This window comes from Homalodisca vitripennis, chromosome 5 (genome assembly GCF_021130785.1).
Source record: "Homalodisca vitripennis isolate AUS2020 chromosome 5, UT_GWSS_2.1, whole genome shotgun sequence".
Classification (NCBI taxonomy): domain Eukaryota; kingdom Metazoa; phylum Arthropoda; class Insecta; order Hemiptera; family Cicadellidae; genus Homalodisca; species Homalodisca vitripennis.
The window spans coordinates 3,250,543-3,267,540 of record NC_060211.1 but is presented as its reverse complement, the minus strand read 5'-3'; the positions used below and the strand labels follow the sequence as shown (position 1 = coordinate 3,267,540).

The 16,998-nt window shown below is 36.1% G+C and overlaps 1 protein-coding gene across 5 annotated transcripts in view; it reads right to left on the bottom strand.

Moving 5' to 3' along the window:
• LOC124361726 (CXXC-type zinc finger protein 1-like) overlaps positions 1–16,998 on the bottom strand; it is a 68,220-nt gene that overhangs the window by 42,165 nt on the left and 9,057 nt on the right. For all 5 annotated transcript variants that reach the window (XM_046815666.1, XM_046815663.1, XM_046815664.1 and 2 more), the window contains 2 exons: positions 12,754–12,844; positions 7,916–8,009 (listed from right to left, as the gene is read on the bottom strand). In XM_046815666.1, the coding sequence (XP_046671622.1) occupies positions 7,916–8,009; positions 12,754–12,844 (185 nt within the window). The remainder of the gene's footprint in view (positions 1–7,915; positions 8,010–12,753; positions 12,845–16,998) is intronic.

Sequence of the window (16,998 nt, the reverse complement as noted above, 5' to 3'; positions counted from 1 at the left end):
AGGGAGATTATTGAAGAATTTTGCTCCAGCATAGGTTGGTTTTGTTTAAGAGAGAGTTAACTTGTGGATCGGCAAAGTAAAGTTATTGGCATGCCTAGTATTGTAAGAATGAATGTCTTGGTGCTGTTGGACATTATGAGTTGTAGCTATCACAATACACTCTACAATATAAAGACTGACTACTGTTTATAACCTCCACTCTTTGAATAACCCTCTACAGCTCTCTCTAAATCCCAAGCCAGCCATGATTCTTAGAGCCTATTTTTGAAGAATGATGATTCGTTGGAGATTTCTTTCAGTTGAACCACCCCAAACCGCTAAGCCATATCTCATATGGCTTTCAAACAGAGCATGATAGGCTGTTATTGTGGCTTTTGTCATGCTTAGAGCTTTCGTCCTTTTTATGGCATAAATTGCTGAGCTAAGCTTAAGGCATAAGTTATCAATATGATTTAGCCAAGAGAGTTTGTTATCAACAATGATTCCAAGATAATTGGTTGAGCTGACAGATTGAAGATTTGGTAGATCTGAAATGTCATTCTTCTTGTTCCCAAATGAAAATTTTTTGTCTTTGATTCATTGAAAACCAAGTCATTGTTTCTACAGTAGCCCATATCAATGTTAACAGCAATGTATGAATTTATTTCTAGATTTTCCACTGAGCTATTGGCAGTTAATAGCATAGAATCGTCAACATAGATGACTAAATTACTGTATGAATGTAAAACCTTAGGAAAATCATTAGTAAATAATATAAAAAGTACAGGCCCCAACACAAATCCCTGTGGTACACCACGGTCCATTGACAGGACCTCAGATCTTGAAATTGCAGTAACTCTTTTTATGGTCTGAGTCACTTCTACAACCTGGTGTCTTCCTTAAAGGTATGCTGAGAACCATGAAAGTGCTGTTCCTTGGATTCCTAGATGAAAAAGTTTTCTTACAATCAAGACAATCAAATGCCTTACTCAAGTCAATTTGCACTCCCACTACACTATTTCCAGCCTCGATGTTGTCAACAATGTGCTCAAACAGATCAACTATTGCAGTCATGGTGGATCGTCCCTTAATAAAACCATGCTGTTTCTCTGTCAAAAGGTTGTTTAGTTGATGATGCTTGAAAAGTCTAGAGAGTACAATTTTCTCAATGATTTTGGATTCAGTAGGAATCAAAGATATTGGCCTAAAATTTTACTGTTTTTTTTTTGTGTTTACTGGATTTTTTGTGAAGAGGGATCACTTTGGAAATTTTCATGCTTGAGGGGAGTACCATGCAGAAGAGACAGTTGTGTGATATGAAAAAGCGGTACCGCTACTACTTCATTTTTTCAAAATTTTAGAATTCCTCTTTCCTCTTATAAACCTCTAAGCCAAAAGAGGATTTTGTTTTCAGTGAGTCTATTACTTTACTTATTTCTTCAATTGATATGGGTTCCATAGAGGTCAGTAGCATTTCAACAGGTGGGTTCTGAACATCAGTCGTAGGTTGTTGGTAGACGAATGCAGACGTATTGAGACCTGTATTCTGTAGTTCAGTTTTAATGATTAGAGTTGTGTATAGTTTTTTATTAAGTGCATGCTTCTAGAGTTAGTGAAATTGACAAACAACATGGTGGTTGTGATTCCTGACTTCAGCGTGCCACAACGCTTTGGTATGATTTGTTTATTTTAACCTAGTTTGTAATTATGTATTAGGTTAGTTATTACCTGAAGAAGAGATCAGATTGCACGTAGTGCACGAAACGTAGTGTTACTGATTTCTTGTTTCACTGAACAATGGCAAATGTCCGGAAAAATCCTGTTTCCTTCAAGGTATTATTCTCATTGAGTAGTACAGAGTCTATTTTTGCAGCCATTTCAAGCTTTCCCTCTTCACTGGCCGTGTTTTCAAAAAAGTTGTTCTCAGTTAGGCTATGTTCAAGTTCTTTAATAGAAATGTTCAGAGAATCAGGACCATTGTTCACGTTTGTGTTGATAAAAGTTTTACAGGGAGAGCTTATTTTTTTTATTCAGCCCATCAAAACTCTGTCAAAGGAGTCGCAAAGGAGTACTCTGACAGAGAAAAGAGCTGTAGTCAGGAAAAGATGGGTTAAAAGAAGAAATAAACACAATGTTGAATTAGATCTTATAAAATGAATATCTTCTGTTGTCTTACATAAGTGGAAAAGAAACAATAGAAAAAACTTTTTAGACAAATATTGTAATCAACAAAAAATTCATGTATATATCAATCCTTTTTGTGCCGGATTATTTTAAGAGACAATTAGAAGAGTAGACAGAACCGCTTTACACAATAATAATACTTTATATATAATAATAAACCGCTTTATTATATAATATTAGAACCGCTTTTAGAATTCAAAACCGTCTTAGATAAAGTCTCGGAATAATCAAACCAAAAAATGACACAAAGGACTCAAAGAACTATGTTTACAGTACAACATATTCTTGTAATAGAGAATACATAGGTGAGAAAAATGAACACTAAATGTAAGAGTTAAAAAAACATAAAGAAAAGACGAAAAAAGAGCTAGTGGCAAAAGTTTAAGATGGTTCAGTATATTGGTTCAGTATACTGATCTGAAAATCTTCACATGAAATGAGATGAAGCCAACATAATACACACAATATAAGATTCCTGCATATCTCTTCAGCCCCAAGGACATCAGAGAACAGGAGCCCTCAAATCTGATCGGTTTTTGCAAAAGCCTCAGACTTAGAGGACACAAAATTAAAGTGAGGGAGGCGTAAGGTTCTTTTAGGACTAAGCGCGGGACAAACTGTCCTTTTCCCTCAGGACAAAAAAAAAAATACACCACAAGAAGAATTTCTTCAAATGTAAAGTTATTGAGGCTTCATATATAAAATTAGCAGACAAACCACTGTCACTGGGCATCCTCCCGAACACCACACTCCTCCTCCAGGTACGTCATTTGTTACAGTATCGCGAGTCACAGCACTCTGGACGGCAAGGAGCTGAACGGCGACTATAACACCCTGTCCTCACTGGGCATCCTCCCGAACACCACACTCTTCCTCCAGGTACGTCATTTGTTACAGTATCGCGAGTCACAGCACTCTGGACGGTAAGGAGCTAAACGGCGACTTTAACACGCTGTCCTCACTGGGCATCCTCCCGAACACCACACTCGTCCTTCAGGTACGTCATTTGTTACAGTATCGCGAGTCACAGCACTCTGGACGGCAAGGAGCTGAACGGCGACTTTAACACGCTGTCCTCACTGGGCATCCTCCCGAACACCACACTCGTCCTTCAGGTACGTCATTTGTTACAGTATCGCGAGTCACAGCACTCTGGACGGTAAGGAGCTGAACGGCGACTATAACACGCTGTCCTCACTGGGCATCCTCCCGAACACCACACTCGTCCTCCAGGTACGTAATTTGTTACAGTATCACGAGTCACACCGCAGTCCGACCACAACATATTTTGTTCCGTCCACCAGACTATGCTTCTGACTTTCGGTTTAGGTTAGCTCACTTTGGGTACCATAATTTAGGGAAACCTTAAAAGATTTCAACCATAAAACCAACGTCAACCAAGAAAATTTGTACACACGCCACAACATTGAGGCCTACAACCAAACACATTGATTTTGTTTCCATGATCCACTATTGCTTATGTGGTGTGACGTTTGTGCTCTTTACTTATGTGCAGTGACAACATCTGGGTTCATTTCCTCCTGTCTGGACCTCAAGCTGTCGTCAGATATTGCTTTTTAATGGAAATCTTTAACTACTTTTTTATACACTAAATTTCTTTCACCTGATGAAGAAGGTAAATTTAAAATCCTCAAAATAGTGTTACATTTGATAACATAAAAATATGGCAAATGTCCAAAATCCTATTATACTTTCTAACCTTCCATTGTCAAAAACAAACTTTAAACAAAGAAGAGGATATATGAGGTACGTTCAAAAAGTAACAGGACTTTATTCTTTTTTGAAAAATATATTGATTTATTCGTCTACATTAATGTTGTCACCTTCGGAATAGTCCCCATTAGATCTTAGAAACTTGTGCTAGCAAAAACACTTTTCAAATTCGATCTTAGGGATGGCCTTAAGCTCTTTCAGTGATGCACTTTTAATGCCATTTATACTTATAAAACAACAGCCCTTTAAGGTTTTCATTATTTTTGTAAATAAAAAGGTCACCTTGAGCCATGTCTGGAGAATGTGGAGCCGGGGACATCTTTACACTACTATTTTTAGCCAAAAATTCATGAACAAGCAATGAAGTGTGGGTAGGTACATTATCAAGGTGGGTGCAAAAGCAATTTGTATAAAAATTAAACAATTTTGAAACAAAATTTTGCTGTCAATTTCAAATGGTTAGCAGCAAGATCGATAAACGGAAGTTGTCGTGTACCATAACCAGCTGATAAAGCAAATCAGATGTTATGTTTTTCATCACATGTAAGTTTAAAATACTTAATGAAGCAAAAGACAAGTCAACTTTATACTGGAATCAATTCGAGCTATTTAATTAAGATAATCAATACAGAAATTTGAAAACTATTGGTATAACTATTTGGTATAACTAAAACTAAAGTAAAATGTATAAGTTTAAGTTAGAGGCTGGAAGAGCTCTATAGACCAGGACAGTTAAAGCGCATTGCTCAGCTTTGTCCTTCTCCTTGCCTCAGCTGTGAATGTGAGAGGACATGCATTGATGTCTTCGTGAAAGAAAGCACATGTTCTTGTAAAATTTTGTTTTGATTGAATTCGATCACATGTTAAAGCAAGTGAGATGGTGATTGAAATTATGTGGAAGTACAAAATATACATTTAATTGAGTGAAACATGTAAGACACCACATGTATTAACCTGGTCATGATATAATTGAGGAATACAGGGTTTTTACTGACTGGACCTCATTGGAATTGCTTTTCCATCGTGTTATTGATTGATCTCATTTAAAATTCTACAAATAAGAACAAGCAATATTTGTAGTGAACACAAATTATTAATACGAATAAATGACATTGGTTTTCAACACATGATAGTCACCACGTGCTCATGTTAATACAGTATAACCATGTCGTATAACATAGTTCAACACGCCCAATTGATTAAATCAACCTCACATTTGCGACTTTATCGTATGGCATCACCAAACTTGGGCAACACATCATAATCCAAATACTTAAACTACATCACATGGCACCAACAACGTGAATGTTTTTTTCACGTTTTCATCGGTTGTGATGTGATTTCTGGAGGAGCATTTGTCATCTTTGTCTTCTCTGCTATCTTTGGAACATTTATACCACTTGTAAACCTCATAACAAACTCACTATAGGCCTTTGTTAACATTTCCAACACGTTATTTCATTTTTTACACAAATTTTAGACAAATTATTTGATCTAAATACTAAACAATTCTTGAAAAGTAAACAGTAAATTCAGTTTGAAATTTTATTATACTTTAGGGCAAGTGTACCAATATAAATTTTTAAATCTGACAATTGAACTCTCCAATCCAGTGAATTAAAAATTGTCATTACTTTTTTGAACACACCTGATATATATAAATATATATATATATATACTGTATATATATATACAGGGTGATTCGGTTAGTGTTACCGGCACTTTCTGAGCTGATTGTACTATAAAAAATAAAGAAAAAAGTTCCTATAAAACATGGGTCCGGAAATGCTTCCTTACTGGGTTATGGCCAATTGAATATTTCACCAAAAATTGTGTGCAGGAGGTCAAATGATGATTTGCCCGCGTGTTTATGAAGAGATATTTATAGGCGAATGCAACTTTTTCTAACGGATTTTTAGATGAGAAATTGAATAAAGTTCATCTCATAGCTGTATCTCATTTAGTTTTTTTGTTATACTACAAAAAACAGAAATAAAATAATTTTTGAAAACACTTTTTTAAGGTTTAACGGACAATTATTTTGTTAAATAGGCATTGAAGACCCACATTTTTACAAAGAAACTTGCAGAAAATTTAATTCTGAATAAAATTATGTGCCACATGGCTATTAACAGCGAAGTATTAGTTTCTGGAATTTAATTTTACAACAAACATTCCTACCAAGCAAGAAATACGTATTTAGTAAATAAACACCGTAATGTAATGATATAAGGTACACAAATAATTGATTAGCATACAATTGTAAATACGATTTTAATAGATTAATGCTCAACTAAAAAACAATAATACTATTACTTTTTAGGACTATCCAAATGGTTACATCATGTACCTACATATCTTTGTCACGTTAGCTTTACAGAAGGTAAAATATATAAGTTGGTATCACAAATCAGCTGTTCAACAATACACTGCAATTTATTGAGGAATCCAAATTATTTGTTACCAATTCTGTACTAGTTTAATGAGTGCAATTTAATACAATTAATTTACTATTCGTTTGTTAGTGAAGTGTATTTTAAAGTAACTTACTATCACAATTGCAATGCCTTTGTTATTTACAACGGAAGAATATGCCGACATGGTATTTGTCTTAGGCGTTTGTGACGGAAATGCAAACCGCTGCTACTGCAGAATATCGAAGACGATTTCCTAATCGCAGAGTTCCAAACCCAAAAACGATCAGTGGATCATTTTGTACCCTAAGAGTAACAGGTAAACTTCCTATTATTAATAATTATCGGGATCGCCCTGCCCAGAATAATGTAGATATGGAAGAGGCTATAATCATGGCTACTGAACGCAGTCCTGGGTGTCAGTACACGGCGTCTTTCTAGGCGATTCGCAGTGTCTCAGTCTGAAGTATGGAGAACTTTGCGCAAAAATAGCATGTTCCCTTACCATAAACAACAAGTTCAAATTATTCAACCAACAGATTCCTCCTCTTCGATTGGAATTTTGCAACTGGTTAATTAGAAACCGTCAACATCATAGAACCATTTTATTCACTGATGAAGCTCAATTTACCCGAGATGGCGTCAACAACCTTCACAATGAACACACTTGGGCAGAGGGAAATCCACATAGTACAATCCGTGCGCAACTTTCAACACAGATTTAGTGTAAATGTATGGTGTGGAATCATTCATGATCAATTAATAGGGCCATTCATTCTCCGAGGACATCTAAATTCCCGCATGTACCTAGAATTCCTTACAGAACAACTACCACTAATTATTTGAAGATGTTCCATTAGCAGCAAGGTGCAATATTATTTATCAACATGATGGTGCCCCTGCCCACTTTTCCCATAATGTAACAATGCACTTAAACGAGCAGTTTCCCGGGCGATGGATTGGTCGCGGTGGACCACACACTTGGCCACCAAGATCACCAGATCTAACTCCATTAGATTTCTGTATATGGGGTTGGATGAAGAACCTGGTGTACCAGGAAAAAGTAAATACACGTGAAGAGTTAATAAATCGAATTGAAGATCCCGCCGCACAAATAAAAAACAATCGTGCAGCGTTGCGGAGGATAACTCGATCAATCAGAAAGCGAGCTGCTAAGTGTATTGAAGTACAAGGACTGATTTTTTGAACACCTGTTATGAAAGTGGTACGTAGTATTATGAGCTTTAGATGAAAAACAATAATTTATTTAAAACTTAATTTAAATTGCATCCTAATAAATCTTATGTGTAGGCTACTCTATGTCATTAAAATGCGGTTTTCCTTTGCTTTGGAAATTATAGGCATATTCATTTTATGTATAAGTCTCTATATAGTCCAATTTCTTGGTATTGCAGTAACATATAATGGTTAGATTTGTTCTGTTTTAACTCCTAAAAAAGAAAAGATAAGTTATGAATTTTTTTAACTAAGTTATTATATAAAAAATACGAAAATAATAATAGTAGAGTGAACTTCTTCAATAGTCCTAGAATCAAAAATACTTTTGAAAATATATGAATAAATGTATGTAATGTCATACTAACTTCGATCACTTGTTCTCTTCTGTGTCTTGCATTTGTTCTTTGAACTTATGTTCTGTAAATTCTGCGCACCATCACAGATACTCAAAACACATTTCTAAAAAAATAAACAACATCAATTTTTAAAATTTGTTTTAGATGTAAAGAATAACAGAAAAACTTTTATGGTGAATTGGTAAACAAGGAGTATAAATACTTTTTTCAAAAATTACAATAAATCAATAAATACCACTGACAGCCACTGAACTATCTGAATGAAGGAATGGTTATTGCTCTTACTGTCCAATCTACAAACATATAATTAACTTGTAGTACAAATTTAACTTTTGAATCTCTCCTACAACTTCAACTAAACTACCAAGTTTTATTAAACTTGGTCTGTCATTTCATCCACTTTAGTCGGATGGCAAATAGTGTGTACCATACCACACGCAGTTGGCTGAACCTCACGAGCAATATTAATTCTACAGTGACATCACTCTCTGTAACAATAGGAATACACCTGTATATATGGTAGAATCTTCAATCTGTAGATTTCTTACCAATCCGATCTGAAGTTATCACTGTAAAGAAAAGAGATTTAAGTATTTAAAGACCATTTGTACCTTTCAGACTGACACTTTGTCTGACACTCCCGTTGGTTAACCTGGCTCCAACTGAGTATTACTACTGTACCTAATATATCCCAAGTGAGTCACACTAAGACACCAAAGGATCTACATCACTCTCTGTAACCCAATTTGTACCTTTCAGACTGGACACTTTGTCTGACACTCCCGTTGGTTAACCTGACTCCAACTGAGTATTACTCCTGTACCTAATATATCCCAAGTGAGTCACACTCCGACACCAAAGGATCTACATCACTCTCTGTAACCCTATTTGTACCTTTCAGACTGGACACTTTGTCTGACACTCCCGTTGGTTAACCTGACTCCAACTGAGTATTACTCCTGTACCTAATATATCCCAAGTGAGTCACACTCCGACACCAAAGGATCTACATCACTCTCTGTAACCCTATTTGTACCTTTCAGACTGGACACTTTGTCTGACACTCCCGTTGGTTAACCTGACTCCAACTGAGTATTACTCCTGTACCTAATATATCCCAAGTGAGTCACACTCCGACACCAAAGGATCTACATCACTCTCTGTAACCCTATTTGTACCTTTCAGACTGGACACTTTGTCTGACACTCCCGTTGGTTAACCTGACTCCAACTGAGTATTACTACTGTACCTCATATATCCCAAGTGAGTCACACTAAGACACCAAAGGATCTACATCACTCTCTGTAACCCTATTTGTACCTTTCAGACTGGACACTTTGTCTGACACTCCCATTGGTTAACCTGGCTCCAACTGAGTATTACTACTGTACCTGATATATCCCAAGTGAGTCACACTAAGACACCAAAGGATCTAAATCACTCTCTGTAACCCTATTTGTACCTTTCAGACTGGACACTTTGTCTGACACTCCCATTGGCTAACCTGTCTCCAACTGAGTATTACTACTGTACCTAATATATCCCAAGTGAGTCACACTAAGACACCAAAGGATCTACATCACTCTCTGTAACCCTATTTGTACCTTTCAGACTGGACACTTTGTCTGACACTCCCATTGGTTAACCTGGCTCCAACTGAGTATTACTACTGTACCTAATATATCCCAAGTGAGTCACACTAAGACACCAAAGGATCTACATCACTCTCTGTAACCCTATTTGTACCTTTCAGACTGGACACTTTGTCTGACACTCCCATTGGTTAACCTGTCTCCAACTGAGTATTACTACTGTACCTAATATATCCCAAGTGAGTCACACTAAGACACCAAAGGATCTACATCACTCTCTGTAACCCTATTTGTACCTTTCAGACTGGACACTTTGTCTGACACTCCCGTTGGTTAACCTGACTCCAACTGAGTATTACTACTGTACCTAATATATCCCAAGTGAGTCACACTAAGACACCAAAGGATCTACATCACTCTCTGTAACCCTATTTGTACCTTTCAGACTGGACACTTTGTCTGACACTCCCATTGGTTAACCTGGCTCCAACTGAGTATTACTACTGTACCTAATATATCCCAAGTGAGTCACACTAAGACACCAAAGGATCTACAATCACTCTCTGTAACCCTATTTGTACCTTTCAGACTGGACACTTTGTCTGACACTCCCATTGGTTAACCTGGCTCCAACTGAGTATTACTACTGTACCTAATATATCCCAAGTGAGTCACACTAAGACACCAAAGGATCTACATCACTCTCTGTAACCCTATTTGTACCTTTCAGACTGGACACTTTGTCTGACACTCCCGTTGGTTAACCTGACTCCAACTGAGTATTACTACTGTACCTAATATATCCCAAGTGAGTCACACTCCGACACCAAAGGATCTACATCACTCTCTGTAACCCTATTTGTACCTTTCAGACTGGACACTTTGTCTGACACTCCCGTTGGTTAACCTGACTCCAACTGAGTATTACTCCTGTACCTAATATATCCCAAGTGAGTCACACTCCGACACCAAAGGATTTACATCACTCTCTGTAACCCTATTTGTACCTTTCAGACTGGACACTTTGTCTGACACTCCCGTTGGTTAACCTGACTCCAACTGAGTATTACTACTGTACCTAATATATCCCAAGTGAGTCACACTCCGACACCAAAGGATTTACATCACTCTCTGTAACCCTATTTGTACCTTTCAGACTGGACACTTTGTCTGACACTCCCATTGGCTAACCTGGCTCCAACTGAGTATTACTACTGTACCTAATATATCCCAAGTGAGTCACACTAAGACACCAAAGGATCTACATCACTCTCTGTAACCCTATTTGTACCTTTCAGACTGGACACTTTGTCTGACACTCCCATTGGCTAACCTGGCTCCAACTGAGTATTACTACTGTACCTAATATATCCCAAGTGAGTCACACTAAGACACCAAAGGATCTACATCACTCTCTGTAACCCTATTTGTACCTTTCAGACTGGACACTTTGTCTGACACTCCCATTGGCTAACCTGGCTCCAACTGAGTATTACTACTGTACCTAATATATCCCAAGTGAGTCACACTAAGACACCAAAGGATCTACATCACTCTCTGTAACCCTATTTGTACCTTTCAGACTGGACACTTTGTCTGACACTCCCGTTGGTTAACCTGACTCCAACTGAGTATTACTACTGTACCTAATATATCCCAAGTGAGTCACACTAAGACACCAAAGGATCTACATCACTCTCTGTAACCCTATTTGTACCTTTCAGACTGGACACTTTGTCTGACACTCCCTTTGGTTAAACTGGCTCTAACTGAGTATTACTACTGTACCTAATATATCCCAAGTGAGTCACACTCCGACACCAAAGGATTTACATCACTCTCTGTAACCCTATTTGTACCTTTCAGACTGGACACTTTGTCTGACACTCCCATTGGCTAACCTGGCTCCAACTGAGTATTACTACTGTACCTAATATATCCCAAGTGAGTCACACTAAGACACCAAAGGATCTACATCACTCTCTGTAACCCTATTTGTACCTTTCAGACTGGACACTTTGTCTGACACTCCCTTTGGTTAAACTGGCTCCAACTGAGTATTACTCCTGTACCTAATATATCCCAAGTGAGTCACACTCCGACACCAAAGGATCTACATCACTCTCTGTAACCCTATTTGTACCTTTCAGACTGGACACTTTGTCTGACACTCCCATTGGCTAACCTGGCTCCAACTGAGTATTACTACTGTACCTAATATATCCCAAGTGAGTCACACTAAGACACCAAAGGATCTACATCACTCTCTGTAACCCTATTTGTACCTTTCAGACTGGACACTTTGTCTGACACTCCCTTTGGTTAAACTGGCTCCAACTGAGTATTACTCCTGTACCTAATATATATCCCAAGTGAGTCACACTCCGACACCAAAGGATCTACATCACTCTCTGTAACCCTATTTGTACCTTTCAGACTGGACACTTTGTCTGACACTCCCATTGGCTAACCTGGCTCCAACTGAGTATTACTACTGTACCTAATATATCCCAAGTGAGTCACACTAAGACACCAGTGGATTGTATCATGAGCACATGTTGTACTGTCTGCTTTGTTAGGAATATATACAATTCAGCAAAATATGGGCCAAACAGATATTGAAAGTTGTGAAAACAGAGCATAACCTGACAGCATTAAAACAGTTATCGATTCTTAATTATTGCAAGAAATATCTATTTTTGCCTTCTGGGGAACATGCCGTTAGTGATAGTATCGGATAACAGATGACACTTCAAGATTGTGTTACAGGAGACAAAGACAAGAGATGTTCTAATGTAGTTTCTTTCTAATAAACTTTCGTGCTACAGATTATACAGAATTATTGGATTGGAAAACATGAGACCTCATGTACCCTCCATTGATGGTGAATTCACCTCTCTTAAAAAATGACTACCAACACCACTGATGACGATGAAGGTTAACCTTCAAAACATGATTGGATTGAATTGACAGTAGGATATAACCTATTATATTTTTAGTCCTTAAAATCGATCCTGGGCTAACCACAATGAATTAAAAAATGTAATCTCAGAAAAGTATTGTTAACCCTGCCATTTTGACCCTCACCAAACCTAACATGGCTAACAATCAATTTTAAATGTTAGTTGTATTCTTTTACATATTATACTTGTTGTAATAGTAAAACTATTGGTCTCAAAAATCTGCCAATAACTAAAAATCAGGCCATCTTAAACTAATATATTCTACAATTTTGTGTATGTAAAAAAGACTTACAGGACAAAACCAATGCTCAATGCGCTTTGCTTGTTGCTGTGTAACGTTCATACAGTCTCCATGAAACCATCCTGTACATTTGTCACAGCATCTAAGAAAAATTAAAATTAAATCGCTTTGTATACTACACATTATTTCTTATTGGTTAAATCTAAGAGATGCAGAAATAAGTAAGATGTACCTGTAATCGCCTCGTCCAGTATTATTACCGGAAGTGGGGAGGGCATTTACATTTCTTTCAAATATGTTTGTAAAATATTACAATACAACGTAATTGTGTCAGAATGTATTATACAGGGTGTAGCGGAACTGATCAGATTGAGCCATTCTTGGGCTGTGGGAGAGGGAGGAGGGTGAACTTGTTATCCTTATATGAAGTGCTCCAATAATGATCAATGTACATATTTCTTAGAACCTGTCAACCTTCCTAAACTGGATATTTTGATTATTCCTCAGGAGGCTCTCACTGGAGTAATTTAGTTTACGTTAAACTACAATATAGATTTCATCATTATGACTCCTTGAAAGGTCACAATATGCCTTCGGCACAAACCGTTGCTAACAAACTGATTTATTATTTAACTGGAGTGGAAGATAATCAGTTTATTATTGACCACAACAGGAAAATGGATTTGACTGTGGAGTTTACATATTGCGGGTGGTTGAACTCCCTCCTGGCTTATAATGTTTCAGTAAACAAAACTCAGTTTCAATGAGATTGAGGACATGCACTTTACTTCAATTGAGGTGATACAAAAGCGATTAACTTTGGCCTATATATTAAATATAAAATAAATCAGGCTTAAATATAGATTTACTCACCTCATTAATAACACTACAAAATTCAAATGGAATGTTAAAAAATGTGATTCTGAAAATACAAAGTGGATCACAATAAAACATAAATCTTTAAAACAACCTTATGAAAATGTCAGATACCACAACAGCATACACAATGCTCTATGTCAAATTATAAATTGTTAGTTATTTAATATACATATTGGCATGAAAATTAAACTAGGATTCTAGGAGAGCTCTGAATTTTGGGAATTTATATATGTTATTGTCACCGGATCCCGGCGACCTCTCACGCTCACAAACATCTCACTTCAAACGTCTACCATATTAAAATATACACCTATATTACATTGGTAAAAAGTTTTACTGTTTAGGTAGTATTAATCCATATATTATAGCGAAAGAAAAATATATTTTAGGGATTTTTATTGATTGTGATATTCAAAAATATGAAGAAAAACGCAGTTTTTTGTTTTAAATTATGCTTTCTTCAGTTCAACTCCTCACAATAAAAAAATAATTACAGTTAAAATTATATCATTTGTTGTATGTCTCTTAAAGAACGACATACTGATAATTGAAAGTTATAGTTAATAATTAAAGGCGTAACAAGTTTTTTTGGAAACTCATTAGACTTGTATTTATTTATAAATCACACAATGTTTATTACTAATTGTTTTTACTTGTGAGTGAGGGTGCAGGACAAGCGAGGTACACAGTAACTTTGCCGGAATAATGAAACATACCAACTTGCCCCCAAGTGTCAAACACATAACATAAAACATCGACAGTTTTGTTTACACACAATTCTCTACAATTGTTATCCAACAATCAGGTGTAGTCTTTTCCAAAGCTTCTTTGCAAATTTTGTGATACAAGTAATAGTGAACAGCTTCTTATTTTTGCGATATTTTCTTTAATTTGAACCTATATTAGCTGTATCACAGGGAGCTTGACTGTCACTACAAGTTCGACTTTTTCATATCTGAACTAAAGTGAACTCCTTTCTGGTAAACCATTCTGGGATTTCTGCCTTATATCGTTTGCTCCTGGGTGCTTTACATATTTTTTTTTAATTATACGGTGTATTATAAATAACAATAACTACATCTTTCATAAATATAATCCAACCCTAGGGGTTGATATGTGCTTGTAATTCTTAGAACTTCTTTTTGTTTTTACAACTTCCCTATGTCCTATGTGGCACACACGTGCCTCATGACTTACAAAGAACAACAAGAGCATCTTCATGAAGATTAACTACCATACCGGCTAAAATATAATTGCAAATCCTAGAAAAACTATATTGTTATGTTTCATCTTCCTGCTGTCCAAAAAAAGTTTAAATTTCACACATACGTTTCTTAACATATAAATAGATTACAAAAAGTATATTAAAGAAGATAAACCCAGAATACGGGTTTACATGGGAGTTGCAACCCCTATAACAACTACGTTTTGTTTTGTAAACTTCCCGGTAACCTATGAATGTAAAGTTTGACATACATGTGTATTATGCATCAATGACCAACCTGGGGAGCCCACTGTTTTGATAATGTTTTTTTAATCTGCCTATATCAGGTTATTTCATGTAACATCTTTGATTTTTCTTTCTCGGATCATAATGGGCTTATTTTAAATATTCAAAAGAATACTTTGTCTAAAACATCTAAAACCTTGCTAAATCCAGAAGTACAAGTGACACCTTTTGTTTTAATTCTTCCAAAATCCTTGATTGATGATCTGACAAACAATTTGGTGTTACATGATTAGAATACCTAACTAATAATGGAAGAGTATTCTCTGCCCAAAACTTTGTTCATGCATTTTTCTGATAAAGATAATCTTAAAAAAAAGTTCCACAATTATTAGAGAGATTAAAGGTCGAAATCAAAATGATTGGTATAGTGGGGAACTGGACCAAATGAAAGAAACTTTTGTTTTTGGACAAATTGAAAAAACATTCTACTAGTGATAGTCAAAATGTACAACTAGCTTCTCAAAAACCCATTTTATGATTTGTCAGAAGTTTCAGTATGAAAGACATTAAGTTTTAGATAGTTTATTTGTATAAAGTATAAATATTTACTGTATTTTTCTGCATAATGTTATTAACATAAAAATACATGAAAAAGTATATTATAATAATACTTTGATACCCTACCCTCAAATGGGGTAGTTTGGGGTAAATCAAAATTAGAAGAACCCCTTGTAAGTGAAACATTATTTTTAAGTCATTGTACAAATACAGAATAGAATGGAAAAAAACTAGAGGTCTCTAATGTTACTGCTGATGAGATATACAAAATGGCTATTATGTATTTCCTGAAAAAATAAATAAAGGTGGCATGCCTCTTCAGTCCCTGTCCTAAATTCATCCATCGAGTTGGGCCATTCTTTATTGATCGCGACTTAACCGGTGTTAAATACTAAGTCATGATGCGAATCTGCACTGCTCCACAATTTCAAAATTACGTGACGAATCATGGATTTCTGTATGGAAACCAATTTGGCTTTCGGAGTGATAAAAACCTGAATGATAACTTATTTTCATTTACAAAAAATATTCATGATGCAGTTGGGCCGTAATAAGAAAGTATTAATAGTATTCATAGATCTAGCCAAAGCCTTTTGACACAGTCAATAGAAGAGTTTACTAGTAAAAAAATTAGTTTGTATAGGTGTTAGAGGTACGACTTTGGAATGGTTTAAAAATTACCTAAGCGAGAGATATCAGGTTGTCTCAATTTTAGGCAATCACAGTTTAACAAAACAGGTTGAATATGGTGTTATTCAAGGTAGTACATTAGGACCCACTTTTGTTTCTAATTTATATAAACAATATTGGTAAAATTAACCTTTTAGATGGCCAGATCTTTCTATATGCAGATGACACAGCCTTGTTGTTTGAGGGATCCAGCTGGGGGGAAGCATATGGAGCGGCGGAGCGGGGGGCTGCGCACTGTCAAGCAATGGTTTTGACCAAAATCAGCTCACGGTCAATTTACATAAAACCAAGTGTATGGCAATATCATTGAGAGCTGACGGAGATCCTGTGAACCTTACCTTGAAACTCCATACTTGTGCAGGCCAGAATGATTGTGACTGCGAAACTGTTGAAAGAGTGTCAGATTACAAGTACCTCGGTGTAATATTTGATAGTAGACTTAAGTGGACAGCTCATGTGCAATTGTTAAAGAACAGATTGAGAAAGTTTTATTTATATATTTTCTGTTCTTAATAAAATATTAACACCAGCTCTGATGAAAACAGTTTATCACGCATATGTACAATCATTATTACAATTTGGTATCATTGCTTGGGGCGGAGCATATAAAACTATTCTTCTACCATTACATACTTCACAGAAAGCCATTATGAAAGCGGCATTACAAAAACCAACTAGTTACTCATCTGAATTATTAATTTAATGAGTTCAAGGTTTTT